The sequence below is a fragment of the Saccopteryx leptura genome, chromosome 7 (genome assembly GCF_036850995.1).
Source record: "Saccopteryx leptura isolate mSacLep1 chromosome 7, mSacLep1_pri_phased_curated, whole genome shotgun sequence".
NCBI classification, from domain to species: domain Eukaryota; kingdom Metazoa; phylum Chordata; class Mammalia; order Chiroptera; family Emballonuridae; genus Saccopteryx; species Saccopteryx leptura.
In genome coordinates this window covers 58,491,793-58,508,860 of record NC_089509.1, presented here as the reverse complement: position 1 = coordinate 58,508,860, position 17,068 = coordinate 58,491,793, and the positions used below count along the sequence as shown (strand labels likewise).

The following is a 17,068-nucleotide window of genomic DNA, read 5'->3' as shown; positions in this document are numbered from 1 at the left end:
AGAACACCACCAGCCCAGTACTAGGGGCACAAAGAGACACGACAGAAAGAGCCTCAAATCTAAAATTTATATCTCGTCAATAAAAAATATATTTTAAACCAAAGAAAAATTGTAGAGGCTAAGACCTTGAAGCCGGTTCCCCAAGTTAGAGCTACAGTGCAGCAAGACTCCCACTCAAGACCCACTCCCCTCCGCCTTCCACTCCAGACCCAGCTGGCACCACCAGCCACAGACCTACATGCTGAGTTTGTCACCAATCCCTACTTTCAACAGGACATTCCAGGGGCTCCAACAGCCCCTTATGGAACCACAGAACAGAACCAGGTAAGTGTCATTTTTCACAATTATTTTCCCCCAAATTTTCACAGGTCCACCCCAAGACATGAGTAAAAGCTAAAGACTGAAACAGCTGTAATCCCACACCCCAGGGATGCTAATAATTGTCTACTACCAAAATATAAGTGATGAGGACATGACAGGATGGTAAAATTTTGGCAGCAAAAGATATTCTTTGAATCAACCAACCTGAAAGGATGGCTCTTTTCAAGACCTACAGAAGCCAAAGAAGCAACGATTTCTTTACAAATGGGAAATAACCCAAGAACACTCTTACCCATCTTTGTTAAGGTCCACCACTGCCACATCATAGCCAAACGAAGAAGCCAGACCTTCCCCTTCAAATATGTGCTCAGGGAGAAGATGTGCAGACTTCATGTCTCTTTTGAGCAAAACCACAGCCCCACTGTGATTGGCTCTCGGAGCACCAGATACAAAAGTGATGTCATCTTTAGAAATAATCCCTTTCCCTGAGTCCAAAGAAAAGCCTAGAAAGACAAAATACAGTCCACATGAACTCTGTTTTTTTAGGAGGTATCGAACACTGGTAAGTCTATCACTGTCTTTTCCTTCTGCTGCCCACCCCGTTCCTAGCAACCCTCCCCACCAGCTGTCCCACTTATGATACAAAAGAGTCGCAGAGCTAAGTAGAGATATGATACAAGTACAAAGTAGTAGGCAATTTTACTGCTTTCTATGGAGATATATTAAGACTTAAGAAAAAGAATCTATGCTGTTTAGCATCTATGTAACTTGAATCATGAAGCATTCATTCATTGTAAGATTCAGTTCGAACCTTACTTAAATACTAGAACTGCCGTAGAAGGAGATCCAACTAGTTACTAAATTATCATGGGAAATGTGTATCATACACACAGAGATACAACCTGACATAGTGTAATTGAGTGCATGTTGTAGGGTGCTGCAACAATAAATGATTAGTAACATCCATACTCATCAATCTCCTTGGCAACCAGGCAAGCAGAAATGCTATCATCGATATACCACAGAAAGCATTTCATTATTTTGAACCAACTTAGTTCTCAGACACAAACATGCAAACAAAACCATGCTTGATGAGATACAGTATTTGAGAACCTAGGTAAACAACAGAGGTGAGCAAGTTTGTCATCTGAATCAATTACATATTTGTTAGGAGGGAATGAAAAACATTAGAACACCTAACCATAAAGCATCAGGCAGGATGTCAGATTACAAATACAAGATTTAATCGGGAGCAAATATAAATGCTCATATCAAGACCATTCAAATTAATCAAACATTTCTATAGAAAGGTGAGGCAGATGCAGAATAGTATAAGCCCACCCTTTTTATTGGGTTTTATTTATGAAAAGTGTCACCACTACTGTTGCAGTTCTCAAACTGTGAAGTGAGTCAAAAAAACAGGATGAGCCACAAGCTTAGAACAGGGCGATATAATCAAATCCAGCTCTGAAAGCCATCCATCTGGCCACAGAGCCTCCACCACGGCACGCATTTTATGAGTGCTTCACTTGAAATGAAATAGAAAATAAAAAGATTTATGCTCTGTACGGATCAAAAAAAATTTTAAATGACCATGACCAAGACAATTTATTTGTCATCTCAGGGGTCACAAACCTAGGTAGCTATTCATCATCACATCAGGGGATGTGTCGGGCTGCTCCCTGGGAGGCTGTGTTTTATAAACAAACTGATCGGGATCTGTGTAGGAAACGCTGGTCAAAAACAGCAGGCCTGCACACATGCAAGGGATGGAAGAGATTGAAAAAAAAAAAAAAGCAATTATGCTTGGTAAGAGGCACTGGGGCGACCGCCGTCCTCGCGGGACGATGAGGCCACCACCGCATCTGGCAAGCCACTCTGCCAGCTTCCAAACCCTCAAGCAGATCATTTTATTCCTAAAACCCACTGTTTCTGAAAAGATAGATGCATAGACAGCATGGACGACTAAAATGCAACAATACAAACTTGACTTCCCCCTCCCCCAGCATCCACTTTGAGGAAACCCATTCTAAAAGCAGCAGATGCATGGCATATCCAAATGTTCCTATAACAACTAAGTTATAAAAATCCATGGGCATCCACCTCAAACGCCAAAGTCTTGGTTTCTTACCTAGAGCCATTAAAATTAAATGTTTCTCACCACAAACTTATCCCTAAACAATGCATTTGAAGAGATGCTGTCTTGTTAAAATACATTCGAATAAAATACTGGTTTACTGATAACATGTCCCTTTCAAAAAACCATATTTAATAACTGAGACTGAACACTGCTTGGTCCTGTCTTCCCTTCATGTCCTGCAAAGCCATTCACATGCTCAGCAAGACAGACAATAGTACTTATTTCATAATATTGTTGGGAAGATCAAACGAGACTGTAGAGCATTAGGTAGGTGCTTCACAAATGGTAAGTACGTATAACTTTTCTCTCCCCTCTTCCACACCTTCACACCAAGTTTTTAATTTTAGGGGAGGGGGAAAGTGTCTGAGAAGTTTTTTTAATTAACAATACTGTTTGTACATACCTATATAATTAGGACAATTTTTTTTAATTTTATTTTTCCAATTACAGTTGACATAATTTAGAACAATTTTTAAAGAATATATTTAACCCATTATTTTTAGAATCATTCTTATATCTATACCTATTTTTTTCCTTTTTATTACTCCAGTAACATCTTTAGCATGGGTACTGTTCTTTAAAAAAAAAAAAATAGGTTACTGTTTGGATTTAGAAGATTTTTTACATTTTTTTTCCAAGAAATGCTCCGTAATTATTCCTTATGTCATCTCATACCAAGAATTAAGGCTTTTAAAAGCCTTTGTGTAATTACCATAATGCACATGAATAATTTAGGACACCCATTAGTCATGCAAACAAGCCTTAGGAGTTAAGGAACGGGCACTGAGACATAATCTGGGGTCCTCGGAGCTGCATCGGCAGTCCTGCTCAGCCTCAGCTGGAAAGCCCCACGCCAACCCGCCAGGGGCCCTGGGACACGAGGGCCTGATCCAGACGCAGGGCCAACCTTTGGAGAAAGGCAATCACAGAGCAAGGCCCTGAGGGTCCTGACTGCCACATAACTGTAACTTCATGAATGTAGCTCTTAGGAGTATCTCTAGAAAGAGACGCTGAAGGGAGAGGGAAGGTGGCTAGGCTTACTAACATCCTTGCATTTTTTCCACAACTGCTTGAACAGCCCACTTCAGGTTACAGAGGCCAACATTCACCCAGGAAACAGACTTGCATGCAGAGGACAGATGATTTTAGGAGCGAGCAGGCTTCCTCCCCACTTGAGGGAGCCCAGGTTAGAAGGGAAGGCTCCTGGTCTTGGCCAGTTGACTCAGTGGTACAGCGTTAGCTTAGCATACGGTTGTCCTGGGTTCGATTCCCGGTCAGGGCATTCAGGAGAAGCGACCACCTATTTATCTACCCCTTCCCTCCCCTCCTACACACACACCCACAGCTCGATGGCTCCAGCGCACTGGCCCCTGGTGCTGAGGCTGCTCCCTGGAGCCTCTGCCTGAGGTGCTAACAACAGCTCAGTTACAAACAAGGCCCCAGAGGGGCAGAGCACGGGCCCTAGATGCGGGTTGCCAGGTGGATCCAGGTCTGGGTGCATGCGGGAGTGTCTCTCTGTCTCCCCTCCTCTCACTTGGAAAAGAAAGAAAAAAAAAAGAAGAAGAAGAAGAGCATCAGTCCAATTCTCTCAGGTTCACCAGGGCCCCGGGCCCCACCTGACCTCCTCTCAGCCTGGAAGTCGAGGTCTGCTGAGGGCAGGGTCCCGTGGAGGAGTTGAAAAGGCAGGCGCACCATCTACGCTCGTTCCTACCTAAGTAACTGTTAGCAGGAACAGGAACTAGACTCTCATCATGGTCAGTCTCTCCACCAACTTCATAAGGCCCATCTTCAAAGATGTTCATGTCAAAAAAAGTGTTATTCTTTTGCTCTACACGAACAATCCCTAAAGGAATGAAATGGTAAAAACACAAAACAAAAAAGTGAAGATGAAACAAAATAAAACAGATGGTTCCTAATAAAACATTCCTCATGCCATCACTAAGAACAGTAAGAAAAGTTTGAAGAAAAGGCAGAAAAAAGAGATGATTTTTGAGATTATTAAAAGTTAGAAAATCATGTTAATGTAAGTTTTTATATCAAAGAAGATTGTTCTAGTAATAAAAATAATGCCCCATGCAATTTCATGTATTATCTTCACAATGCCATGAAACTAGATGGAAATGGAATGTTTGCTTAATTAACTAAATGTACAGAAAACAATTTTCTAAATATTATATGAACTCGATGATACATTACATTTTCTGTAATCCAAAATCAATTTACCTTCCCTACTGCAGTGTAAAAATAAAATTAATATTTTGATCTATTCTTCAATTTAGCCCAGATTTCATCTTTTAAAATTTTTCATTAAAAATATTTTATTTATTAAGCCCATTCTGTGACTTTTTAAAAAGAGTAACCTTTTAAGTCAGGGATTATAAATCAGATAAGACGTTTCCTATAATACACACATGGTGGGAGTTTTCATCATTTTGTTTTAATATGTATGTCATCTATTCTTGCTTAAAATAAAACTATTTCTAAATTCAGTGTGATATTTTGATTAATTCAAAATAACCTGAAAGATATCATTACGTGAAAGATTCAACCAGGGGTAGGGAGGCCAAAGGCTATGACTCCCAAAGGTTACTATGGATGACAGAGGAAGGTGTTTTCAGGGAAGTATCTAACAGGAATTTAAAAACCTGGACATTTTTTAAGCGAACAGGAAAGTTTTTCCTAAGTTTTTCCTGCCTAATGAAAATGTTGCAACATAGGATTTATTTTAATGAATTTCTTAAGAAAAAAGTCTTATTTCCAATTCAGATGTATTTCTCATTATGATTTAGAGCAGTGGTTCTCAAAGTGTGTGCCAGGGTGCACTGGTGCACCCTAGAAGATTTCCAGGTGCACCCTATGGTATTCCAGAGACATATGTGCCTGTTGGGGATCAGAAAACCAACAGGGTTTTTGGAGTTTAGATTTTGGGGGGACAGAGGGGTGGGGAATTGACTGTAAGCTGACAGTCTGCCCAACCCCCCACCTCACTTGCCTGATTAGGTTGCAAAAGGCTGTTAAGCTGTGGTGCTGGATTGTTTACACTACCCCCCATGTTCCCCGGAAAGACTGGAGGCAAGTTTCTTCTATCCTTTGTTTGGTGTAAAGTTAGGATGATATGTATGGTGGGGGTTTTCTGCACTCAACACAATTAATAGTAAAAAGAGAGGAATTCTTCAATGTATTGACTGGGAAATGAGAGTTTGCCTTTCAAATATATGCCCAAAAATTGAAGAAATGGACACATCAGGCTCATATTTCTCATAAACACAAGAATGAAAAAACCTTAACACATTTGTGCCGGGACCGAATTTACTAAATCTTACTAAGAATGTATCTATCTATATATAAAAATATAACGTTTTTGTCCTTTTTAAATTTAACCCCTCTTTTTTACAAATTCAAAAAAGCATAATTCCAAAAAAATGTAACATAAAAATGATTTTTAATGTCAGAATAAATTTAATTTTGACGTATTTATTTCGTTTAATTACCATAAAAGCATGCTTGGACTTTATATATTTTTTCTTTAATATTTGACTTAATTTTTAAAACATTTCTCAGAAATTTGTATATAGTGCACCTACAATCATTTGTAGGATTTTAAATGTGCCCCATCTTCAAAAAGTTTGAGAACCACTCGATTAGAGTTAGATTAATTGTTCTCTTTAACATAGCAGTTTTCTACACCTGGCTAATCTCTTCAGAGAAGTTAAGCTTTCATTACAGAAGCTGGCCAGGTTCATCAAGTTAAAAAATGTGGGCCGTTTCCCCCACCCATGTCTCCTTTTACTACATCACAACGATAATTAAACAATGCCATGAAACAAGATTTCTGCAAGTTATCTAAAATTATCATCTCAAAATTCCCTAATTTGTCATCTACCCTTCTAAGTCTACCAGCAAAACACAGCCTTTTAAGATAGTATGTAATAGAAGTAATGTCTGTATTAATACACTGCTATTTGTACAGGACAGACAATACTCAATCCGTATCAGTTTTCAGATCGCTACTTTAAAATTAAAACTTTCAGGTCCTGGTCAGTTAGCTCAGTGGTAGAGCATCGGCCCAGTATGTGGATGTCCCGGATTTGATTCTCAGTCAGGACACATAGGAGAAGCAACCATCTGCTTCTCCATCCCTCCCCCTCGCCTTTCTTTCTCTCTCTCTCTCTCTTCCCCTCCAGCAGCCATGGTTCAGTTGGTGCAAGTTGGCCCCAGGCACTGACAAGGGCTTCATGGCCTGCCTCAGGCATTAAATAGCTTGGTTGCCGAGCAACGAAGCAACAGCCCCAGATGAGCAGAGCATCACCCCATAGGGGGCTTGCTGGCTGGATCCCAGTCAGGGCGCATGCGAGAGTCTGTCTCTCTGCCTCCCCACCTCTCACTTAAGAAAAATAAAAATAAATAAAATTAAAACTTTCAACTTCATAAAACAGCAAATATAAAACAACTAATGTTAATTATTGTACTCTTACAGAAAAAAAAGCTTACTACTTGTAAATTGCTGCTAGAGGAAAATATCTCTTAAAACAAACACTCCCACCATTATTTGTTTTTAAAAATCATACAATTTAGAAATTTTCATATCTTACCCTACCTTCTATAACATACAAGTACCTTAAAACACATTTTATTTTATTTCAATTTAAAATGCACCAAATCTTGGTGCATATAATAGAAGTTATGTAGTCATTGTAATTGCTATTTCTATAAATATACACATCATACCTTTCCAGTTATATGTGCCTGGGGCTCCAAATACAATGTAATGAAAGTCTTTAGTAAAAGTGGCTGCTACACCTTGCTGGCAAGACCCAAACTTTTCATGGCCTCTCAATCGGCCATCACAAAAACTCCAGTCTCCTCCGTCCATCTCATCTTCAATCTTGAGATTCTGACTCAGGACATAACACCTTCCAAAGATGTCTCGCGACTCCTGCTTCGTATTAACATGTTGTCTTTTCTCATATCGATGAGCACATGTCTGCAAACAGATGGAATAAAGTAGCCCATTCATGTCTACAAACCTTACATTTTTCTTTACAAACTGATAGAACTGTCAATAATAAAGAGGATGTTAAATGTGTCCTCATCCCAGGACTGGATCTGAAACCAGCCAATCTTCCCCAAAGTATCACTTAAGAAGGCCATTAGCTAGCCTGTAGAAACTATAGGACTTCTCTCTTATTGTCACCCAGAGAATAATGCTCCAATCCAAATACTGAATGCCAGTCTGTAATCCACAGGCAATTTATTTTTAAATTCACCTGGCACATAAATAATGGAAACACCTTATTTCATTTTTTAAAATCTAACTGGCTTAGTGGGTGTATAAATCTTCATGTCAGTATGTTTGTGAAAATAACACGTTCCAGAGGAGAGAAGTCATAGACATATTTTCACAGAGATCGGACAAACACAGCTAAAAGAGACATTTACCTTATACCCACACTATTTCCTTATAATCCTAAATCCTAACTTATACCCTAAATTCTGAGATCAGCTTTATTCTGTAAGGCAGAGAGAATTACACTGCTGGGAGAGATGATATAATCTCTACAGTTTTACAGGGTATTCAAGGCTACCCTCCATGTAACAGGCTGAAAATACTCCACAATATTCAAGTCAATTTCCTATAATATAGCCCTTAAATATCAATATTAAATGTTCACTGAATTCTCATGTTTCTCAAAATTATACACACATTTGTTATAGCAACCAGACACAGAAAGATCACCTTAATCCAGCCCGGGGGGCATTTCCAAGGCCATCCAGCATAACCCATCTAACAGACCCTCTCGTTCCTCATTCTCTTCTACAGAATAAATCATGAGAGTTTAAATGATCTGATCTTACTTCCCATGGCCATTCCCATATTGTTTTTAAACACTTCAGAAAGAATTTTAAGTTGATTTTATAGAGAGAGAAAAGAAGGGGGAAGGAGGAGGAGGAGAAGGAGAGAGAAGTATTGACTTGTTCCATTTATCCATGCAGTCATTGGTTGATTCTTGTATGAACCCTGACCAGAAATTGAACCTACAACTGTGATGTATCAGGATGACACTTCAACCAACTGAGCTATCTGGCCATTCCCTTATTTTTTTAAACTTCATCTGTAAAAGTTACATAATTCCTGGGACCATTCTAGCTTTGTTTAGCTTTTTTTGTTTGTTTGTTTTTGTTTTGGGTTTTTTTTGTATTTTTCTGAAGCTGGAAACGGGGAGAGACAGTCAGACAGACTCCTGCATGCGCCCGACCAGGATCCACCCTGCACGCCAACCAGGGGCGATGCTCTGCCCACCAGGGGGCAATGCTCTGCCCATCCTGGGCGTCGCTATGTTGCGACCAGAGCCACTCTAGCGCCTGAGGCAGAGGCCACAGAGCCATCCCCAGAGCCCGGGCCATCTTTGCTCCAATGGAGCCTTAGCTGCGGGAGGGGAAGAGAGAGACAGAGAGAAAGGAGAGGGGGAGGGGTGGAGAAGCAGATGGGTTCCTCTCCTGTGTGCCCTGGCCGGGAATCAAACCCGGGACTTCTGCATGCCAAGCTGATACTCTACCACTGAGCCAACTGGCCAGGGCCAGCTTTTTTGTTTTAAGACCATGCAGGGGTCCCCAAACTTTTTACACAGGGGGCCAGTTCACTGTCCCTCAGACCGTTGGAGGACCGCCACATACAGTGCTCCTCGCACTGACACCAATGAAAGAGGTGACCCTTCCGGAAATGCAGCAGGTGGGCCCCCACTCCCGCCCCCCCCCCAGATAAATGGCCTCAGGGGGACGCATGCAGCCCGCGGGCCGCAGTTTGGGGACGCCTGATGGAGTTTGAGATATTCAATAGAGGTTTTTAAAAATAAGTTCTTTGGCCCTGGCCGGTTGGCTCAGTGGTAGAGCATCGGCCTGGCGTGCAGGAGTCCCAGGTTCAATTCCTGACAGGGCACACAGGGGAAGCGCCCATCTGCTTCTCCACCCCTCCCCCTCTCCTTCCTCTCTGTCTCTCTCTTCTCCTCCCCCAGCTGAGGCTCCATTGGAGCAAAGTTGGCCCGGGCACTGAGGATGGCTCCATGGCCTCTGCCTCAGGCACTAGAATGGCCCTGGTTGCAACAGAGCGATGCCCCAGATGGGCAGAGCATTGCCCCCTGGTGGGCGTGCCGGGTGGATCCTGGTCGGGCACACGCGGGAGTCTGTCTGACTGCTTCCCTGTTTCCAACTTCAGAAAAATACAAAAAAAAAAAAAGTTCTTTGAATTTGAATGTTCTAAAGAGAAGCACTGTTCTGTTCACTGCTGTAAGCTTGGCACACAGACACTGTGGAGTGAACACCCTTCCCTACACTTACCACAACTTTGCCCCCTGGACCTTGGCTCTGGACGGTGACCCCCATCCATTGATCTTCCTTGCTTTCCGATGTCGGGTCAGCTGTGGAGAGCAGCACAGGTTACACACACAGTTAGGACTCCAAGGGACTGAGACAGGCCATGAACCAACAGATGAACAAAAATACAAGCAGCGGTTTCTAAATAACCTTGACTCCAAGTATAACTACGGTACTTAGTAAATTCATTACTCAATCCAGAAAAATTCTCATTTTAAGAACATGAATAGGAGACTGTTGGCAAGAATCTTTCATAAAATTCTTTACATAAAATACACAGCTCTACCAGGTGGCCCTTCACCCTCTCTGACACCCAGAGTCCTGAGCAGAGAGAGGTATTTGAAAAGTTAAGCCTAGGGTGGGCCTCCAACATACACCCCTTAAAGCAAAACAATGTCAAAACCCAGCTTCCAAACTCCAACTGCCACCCAATTAACAAAATGTGGGCACTTCTCTACATGTTCCCAAATTTGCTACACAAAAGCATTAACTGTTCTTTTCTCTACTGGAGATGAAAAGATAAGACCTCAGATTCATTTTGTATCTTTTTATCAATAACAAAAAAGGGATGTATTTCTTTTACCCCTTCTCACCCCCCAAAGAGACAGAAACCACAAATAATACTATGTGCTCCATTTCAATATCAGTTTAAACCCATTGTATGACCTTAAACCCAAATCTCTGCCCTTTTTCAATGAGAAGCATGGTAGGCACAATTTTCAATCTTGAATCATTGAAAAACTATGACTACTAAACCATTTCAAGTAGACATAAGGGAAATGCCAAAATTTTGAAGAGCGATTATGTCTAGATTACCAGTGGGTTTTTTCTGTAAAGGTCAATGCCATTTACAAGTTTCCCACAATTAACGTGTTATTTTCTAATCAGTAAAAACCAAAACCAAAATACAAATGTCATTTCTGAAAGATGAAAAGATGAAACAGCAATAAAGAACATAAAACATGAATCTGTAAATCTACTTAGACCAAGTAGGTTAAATTGGGTTTGGTTGGAGCTACCCAGTACCCTAATTTATATGCCCAACACACAGAGTCCTCACAAAATAAGTCTCTGAGACAGTAGGCCAAAATGTATCCATGTTGGTCAGCTCTCATCTCAGAAAGATCTGAAATTTAAAATCAGCCTTCTTCTAAATATTTTAACAGCAATTGAAAACTTCTGGTTACTATGTACAAGATAATGCACATTCAATTTTCTTTGCAGCGCTGAATTCATTTTTTCCACAGCTTCTTGTAGAACTTCAACATGTCACTAGGTGGCAGCATCGATATACCATATCAGTTTAGAAACCAGAGTTAGGAGGGGGAGCAATATAGTGCATCCACAGGAGATTATATCTATTATAAAGTAGTAAATGTTTTCAGGGCAAACAAAGAGACGGTTAAGGTTGATACAATTAAAAGAAGCCCTCTCTCCAAGAATGAATGCCTCATAGAAGTCAAGCGGGGTACAGACGAGGAAGCCAAGTGAACACTGAGTGCAGAAGAACGCACCGTCGTTATCAAATTCAATCCGCGTGCAAGGATCCCGAGAAGTGATGTCGCAGCTGTACAGGCCTCCTGTTCTGTTGGCCCTCTGCAGTGGAAGGGCTACTGCCCGAGGAGCCCCAACCAGCAAACTGTGAACAAAACAGAGAATTTGGAGATGTGAGTTGAACACACATTTAACATTTCAATTAGTCAGAACCAAGAGTTATTGGGATTATTCTTTGTCAAGGAGTCCGCTAATTCTCTGTCAGCTTAGGCAGTGAGTGGGCACAAAGGTCCAGTCCTGTGACTGCAACACACACACACACACACAAACTACTACTACTACTACTACTACTACTACTCAAGTCAAGCACAAGGAGAGGGCTTGTGGAAACCAGGTGAAAAATACGCCCCTCTCTCACAATATCAGCAGCTCTCTCTGAATGATCCTGGTGTTTTAAAAACTTTTCATGGAACATGACCCCCACACCTAAGCCAAGGACATCATATGGAACTCAACAGATAAAACCAATAGTCCTGCGTGGGAAGGGGAAAGATGGTCATCTTCAACTTAGCAAGTGATACCGTGTCAGTTTCTGATATTGTGCCTTCCTGAGGTATTTTCCAAAGGTAATTTTGACTACACCCTAGATTCAGCTTCTATATTAAGTTAGTTAAACAAGAAGGCCATTATTAGACTCACATGGCTCTAATGCCATGGTGGCCTACATGAGGAAAAACAAAACAAAACACCTAAGCTTGTAAATGTCCCGAAGTCACAAAATCAAACCCTAAGGGCAACCAATCACAAACAGCCAATGAGGCTTTAAACCACAGCTGATCAAATAGTTTCCTTTCTTTGCTTCCGGGCTTCGCTGCATGTCTTTCCCCAGCTCCTGTTGGTGGAGCACTCCAAACCACTTCCAGTTTGGTGATTTGAATCAATTTTTTTGCTCAAATAAACTCATAAAATTATTTTTATATGCCTCAGTTTATCTTTTAACAATATTAATTTGGAGCCTAGCCTTTGCCCAAAACAGAGCTCGATGAATTCTTCTCTTTTGCAACCTTGGCCTCTTTCCCCATCAATTGTTACTTCCTGGCACACTTATCATCGCCAACAAACCCCTCTGCTATTATCCAATCAGTCTTGCACAAAGAATTCCAGGAGGGTCTGGGTAATGAATGCTATTTATGCACTAGGCATCCTAGTATTCTGTCCTTCCTCCCACCCCAGTGTCCTTGAGATCTTCTGTGAGGGGGCCCTGACCAAATACACGATCCTTACGATAGCACTGTTTCACAGCCAGGACAAACAACTCCCCCAAACAGAATACAAGCCACTCCTGGCCTTCAAGAAATCCACAAATCTCAGATGCAGAAGCAAAAACCAAAAAACAAAACAAAAAAGCCCCACAAACCAAACAGTCCCTACCACCGCTGTCTCTGCTGTGATCCCAATAAATAATTTAATTTATTTTTTTAAATTAATGCAATGCAGTGTGAGGGGAACCAGACTGCCCAAGGAGAGCCAGGGAAGCAAGGTCTTATAGACTGAGTGAGGTCTGGCTCATGTGGGAACACGAGTTTCTAACACCATACTTCCTCCCAGACCCCTGGATGATGACACAGTCAGCCTCCAACTCCAACCTTCCCTACATTTGAAGGATGAAACAAATCAGACCAAGGGTCAGAAATGGAACTGAGACTGAACAGGACTGAGGCAGGGTCCTTGGTGTCTGGAACTTCTTGGCAAAGGCAAGGCCAAGGGCCAGGTCCCAGGGGTCTCCACTGAGCCTCCCAACACCTACTCCATTAATATCCATGACCCCATGAGCTCCGACAAATACCGGAGAGGTGGACTAGCCTAGACTGCAAGCGAACAAGTTCATTTACCTGGCAGAAGTGGGGGTGGAACACTGTCCCAGGTCCTGAGATGGATAAGCAAGGTGCAGGGATCAGAATCAGAGTCGCAGCATGAGGGCACTAGAAGCACCTCTAACTTCACAGGCGGGAAAACAGAGACCCAGGGAAGGAAGACAATTAATTACTCTGCCCAGGAGCTCACAACTAGGTAGTAGCCAGGACAAAAATTACTCTGGAGCAGTGTTTTCTCCATTCTTTTAAGACACTTCCAAGGAAATAAAACTCAAGATTTTAAGGCATTTACAACCTAACTGAAAGGGCAAAACCTACACAGATGAAACGCTGAAACAAGAACTGCTCTGTATGCAAGACTAAATTCGGAAAGGTTGGGGGAATTCAGAGTCAAAGCAGATCGGCAGCTGGGTGGGGAGAAGATCCAGAAAGAGACTTCCGGGAAAAGTAACCAACACCAACGGGAAGGCTACAAGGAGCAGCCCAGAGTTCCAAGGTTATTACTATGTGCCTTCTGTGCCCACCCCCTCTCCTCCACACCCAAGGAGGCTGGCAAGCTACCCACGGCAGGTATGGGACTTGTGGTTTTCCTGTTTCCTGTATGCATTCATTTCTTCACTTATTCATTCTACAAACATTCAGGAGCCTCCTAAGATGACTAAGGATTCACCCCCTCTCCTTCCCTGCCAAAATGTCCCATGAGGAGCCAGGTCCTTAAGCTGGTCATTAAACCAGAGGCAGAGTAGAGGAAAGGCAAGGGCGGCCCGACTGCCGAACCCAGTCCAGAAGAGGGCGCCAACGCCTGACTGCCGGAAGGGTATCGCACAGAAGTGACAGTGCAGCTGGAAGCGGCCCGGTGAGGAGCACGGCAGGTGCAAACGCTGACAAGGGAGCCGGAGGAACAGGATGAGTGCATATCGGTAATGCAACAAGACGGGGCTGGCGTGGACAGCCTGGTCCGCGGAGTTCCCGGAGAAGGGTCAGAGATGCGGCCCCACGGAGCCCCACTCTTCCGCTGCCTGTTGTGCCCTGCAGGGGACAGGTGCTTCTGCGAAATCGTGTTGTTCAGAAAGCTGCAGAGATTGTTCCATTTACAGAGCGGCCCTTCCTCTAGCCACCTTCCCCCTGGCTGTCAGGGTTCTCTCTCCTTGGTACCTCCATCTTCCACTCGGTCCCCTTACTCTCCGTGGCTGAGGCAGGCCATTCACATGCACGGAAAAGAGTAGGCACTTAAATCCACTTTGCTGGCTGCTCTATAAGGGCTGTGGCAACAAAATTTCCCACGTGCTGAAAATTCAAGCAGTGTGTGAGCTGTACATGTGGTGACTGCAGGTGAGAGCAGCCGGCGGAAGCAACGGGAAGCTGAGGGCCGCACTGCCTCCCCCCGGGTTCTCGGCCTGCACGTGTTCCCAGCGCCATCCTTCCTCCCAGGTCCCTGGACAGCTGGCACTGTGAGCCCACCTGGAATGTGACCGCAGGCCCCAAGCAGCCGCAGTAGGAAAAGCAGGCCCGGATGGGGGAGGGGTGTCCCTGGGACCACACACACGGGAAAATCAAGAAAACAGTGATGGGGGAAGGGCACTAAGTCAGTTAAAATCAGTCGTGGAAAAGGTAAGGAAGCACCTAGATGGGAGAACACAGTCACCTCAACCGAAGCAAACAACTGGCAGAGGCCTAATCCTCAAGGGAAAGCGACTTCTCTGGCTCACGGAATAAGCACTCTTAATTATGCTGAGAACCAGCCTTAATCAAAGCAGGGCATACCCCGTTAGCTGAAGCTACGTCGGGCAGGGACAAATAAAAAATAGAGCTGTGTCCAATCAATGACACTGTCCCTGGTGCAACGTATCTGCTTCCTAATCTAAGTCCTTCAGGACCCAGGCACTGGTCTAAGCCATTTGGAACACAGCCAGCTCCCGTAACTCCAGGAGGGACAGTCTGCATCTCGGGGACCCCTCAGGCCATGCCAAAACCCAGTCTCTGCTCAAATCCCAGCTTCATTCCCTTGGCCCCTGATGCCCTTTTGATGCCAGAATGAGTGTGAGCAGCAAGCACTCTCTGGGCACCACCAGGATACCCATAGCAACTCCTAGGACCGGCTTCAGCTGCCAGGCTGTTCAAGGCATTTTCTCTTAAGAAGCAGCAACAGCAGCTGCTCTTACTACTGACCCACCCAGCATGTATGAAGGAATTCAGAACTACAACAACTCACATTCAGAGTGACGGGGACTAAGGGATATAAATTAAGGCCTCCAAAGGGAAATAGTAGAAATGAACAGAACGGGATCTAAAGAAGCCTTATCAGGTCAAAAGGAAAACTGCATCAAGGGAGGGTAAGAATCTGGATTTGAAACTAAGATTGTGGCCCTGGCCATTTGACTCAGTGGTAGAGTGCTGGCCTGGCATGTGGATGTCCTGGGTTTGATTCTGTCAGGGCACACAGGAGAAGTGCCCATCTGCTTCTCCACCCCGCCCCCCTCTTACTTCTCTCTCTTTCTCTCTCTCTCTCCCCCCCTCCTGCAGACATGGCTCCACTGGAGCAAGTTGGGGGGGGGGGATGACTCCATGGTCCCTGCCTCAGGCGCTAAGAAGAGCTCAGTTGCTGAGCAACAGAGCAGGGCTTCAGATGGGCACAGCATCGCCCCTTAGTGGGTTGCCTGGTGGAAGCACATATGGGAGTCTGTTTCTGCCTCCCCTCCTCTCACTCAATTAAAAAATAAGAAAGAAAGAAAAACTAAAATTGTTTTAGACACCAAAAGGAACAGGAAAAATCACTTCCCAAATACCTTTCCACATGGCCAGTGGTCAATCATCTCCACTGTTTTAAAGCTATAGTGACATAATAACTACCTAGGGATTCTAACATATTGAAAACCCACATTTAGAATACAAGACAAAACTAATGAGGAATAAAATTTGAAATAGTAAAATACAAAGTAAAGGCTAACAAAAACTATACAAGTGAGACAGTAAAGGAGGATATGATCAGAATTTTTGGCAAAAAAGTTCAGAACCCACTATTGTGCTATTAACCTCCAGGTTATTTCAAACTTCCTCAAATAAGCCACACTCCTGTTTCATATAGACAAGTTCTCACCCAGTTAGTATGTACAGTGTTAAATAACTACTTCAACCAAAAGTCTCACACACTAGGGCACTTCTCAAACTGAGGACAATAGCAGCTTTGCTTCATTGTTCTTGGCAATAATCCATTTCCTCAAGGATGAAGGATTCTGCCTCCAGCCATGCAACTTTGTCTCAGGAAATGTGAACTATTGCTTCATTAGAACAACGACACTTTTATTGCTTAATTTAAAACACTAGCTTCTTAGTTTGCCCAAATTAAGCCCTGAAATATTAGAAGATGGTGTTACAATTTCTACTGTCACCTCTACATTTAACCTACCTTCAAACTCAGTTTTTAATTTTTGTTAAAGTAATAAATAAAATAAAAAAGAATAACTTATGGTAGAACGCAACAGATTCAAAACTCATCCCAAGCCCCACTCCCTGGGCAGTTTTTGTTTTTTGTTTTTTTGTTTTTAATTTCTGGATTTACTTCTCTATAACTCTAGATATCATGTTTATACATTTATTTCTTGATTTGTTAGCTTTAAGCAGTAACTTTTGACTCTGCAATACAAAAAGAGCTTAAACTACTTGCCACTTTGACTAGGTTTAATAACAGTATTACTTTAGTTCTTCTATTTGCTCCCCTTTCAGTTTTAAATAATGCGTTTTCATCTCTATTTTCCCTTCTGATATAATCTCTCCATTCCCCGGTCAGAGAAATGACACTACCAGCACTCTGACCCTTCTCCCAAACTTTCCTCTTGTTTTCCCCAAGACTGACTGTCGGGAAGCTATA

General features: G+C 42.9%; 1 protein-coding gene across 2 annotated transcripts in view; it reads right to left on the bottom strand.

Moving 5' to 3' along the window:
- The window catches only part of ITGA6 (integrin subunit alpha 6), an 86,155-nt gene that overhangs the window by 36,090 nt on the left and 32,997 nt on the right, over nucleotides 1–17,068 (bottom strand). For both annotated transcript variants that reach the window (XM_066344828.1, XM_066344829.1), the window contains exons 2-6: nucleotides 11,347–11,471; nucleotides 9,797–9,876; nucleotides 7,190–7,445; nucleotides 4,173–4,304; nucleotides 614–824 (exon numbers count right to left, since the gene is read on the bottom strand). In XM_066344828.1, the coding sequence (XP_066200925.1) occupies nucleotides 614–824; nucleotides 4,173–4,304; nucleotides 7,190–7,445; nucleotides 9,797–9,876; nucleotides 11,347–11,471 (804 nt within the window). The remainder of the gene's footprint in view (nucleotides 1–613; nucleotides 825–4,172; nucleotides 4,305–7,189; nucleotides 7,446–9,796; nucleotides 9,877–11,346; nucleotides 11,472–17,068) is intronic.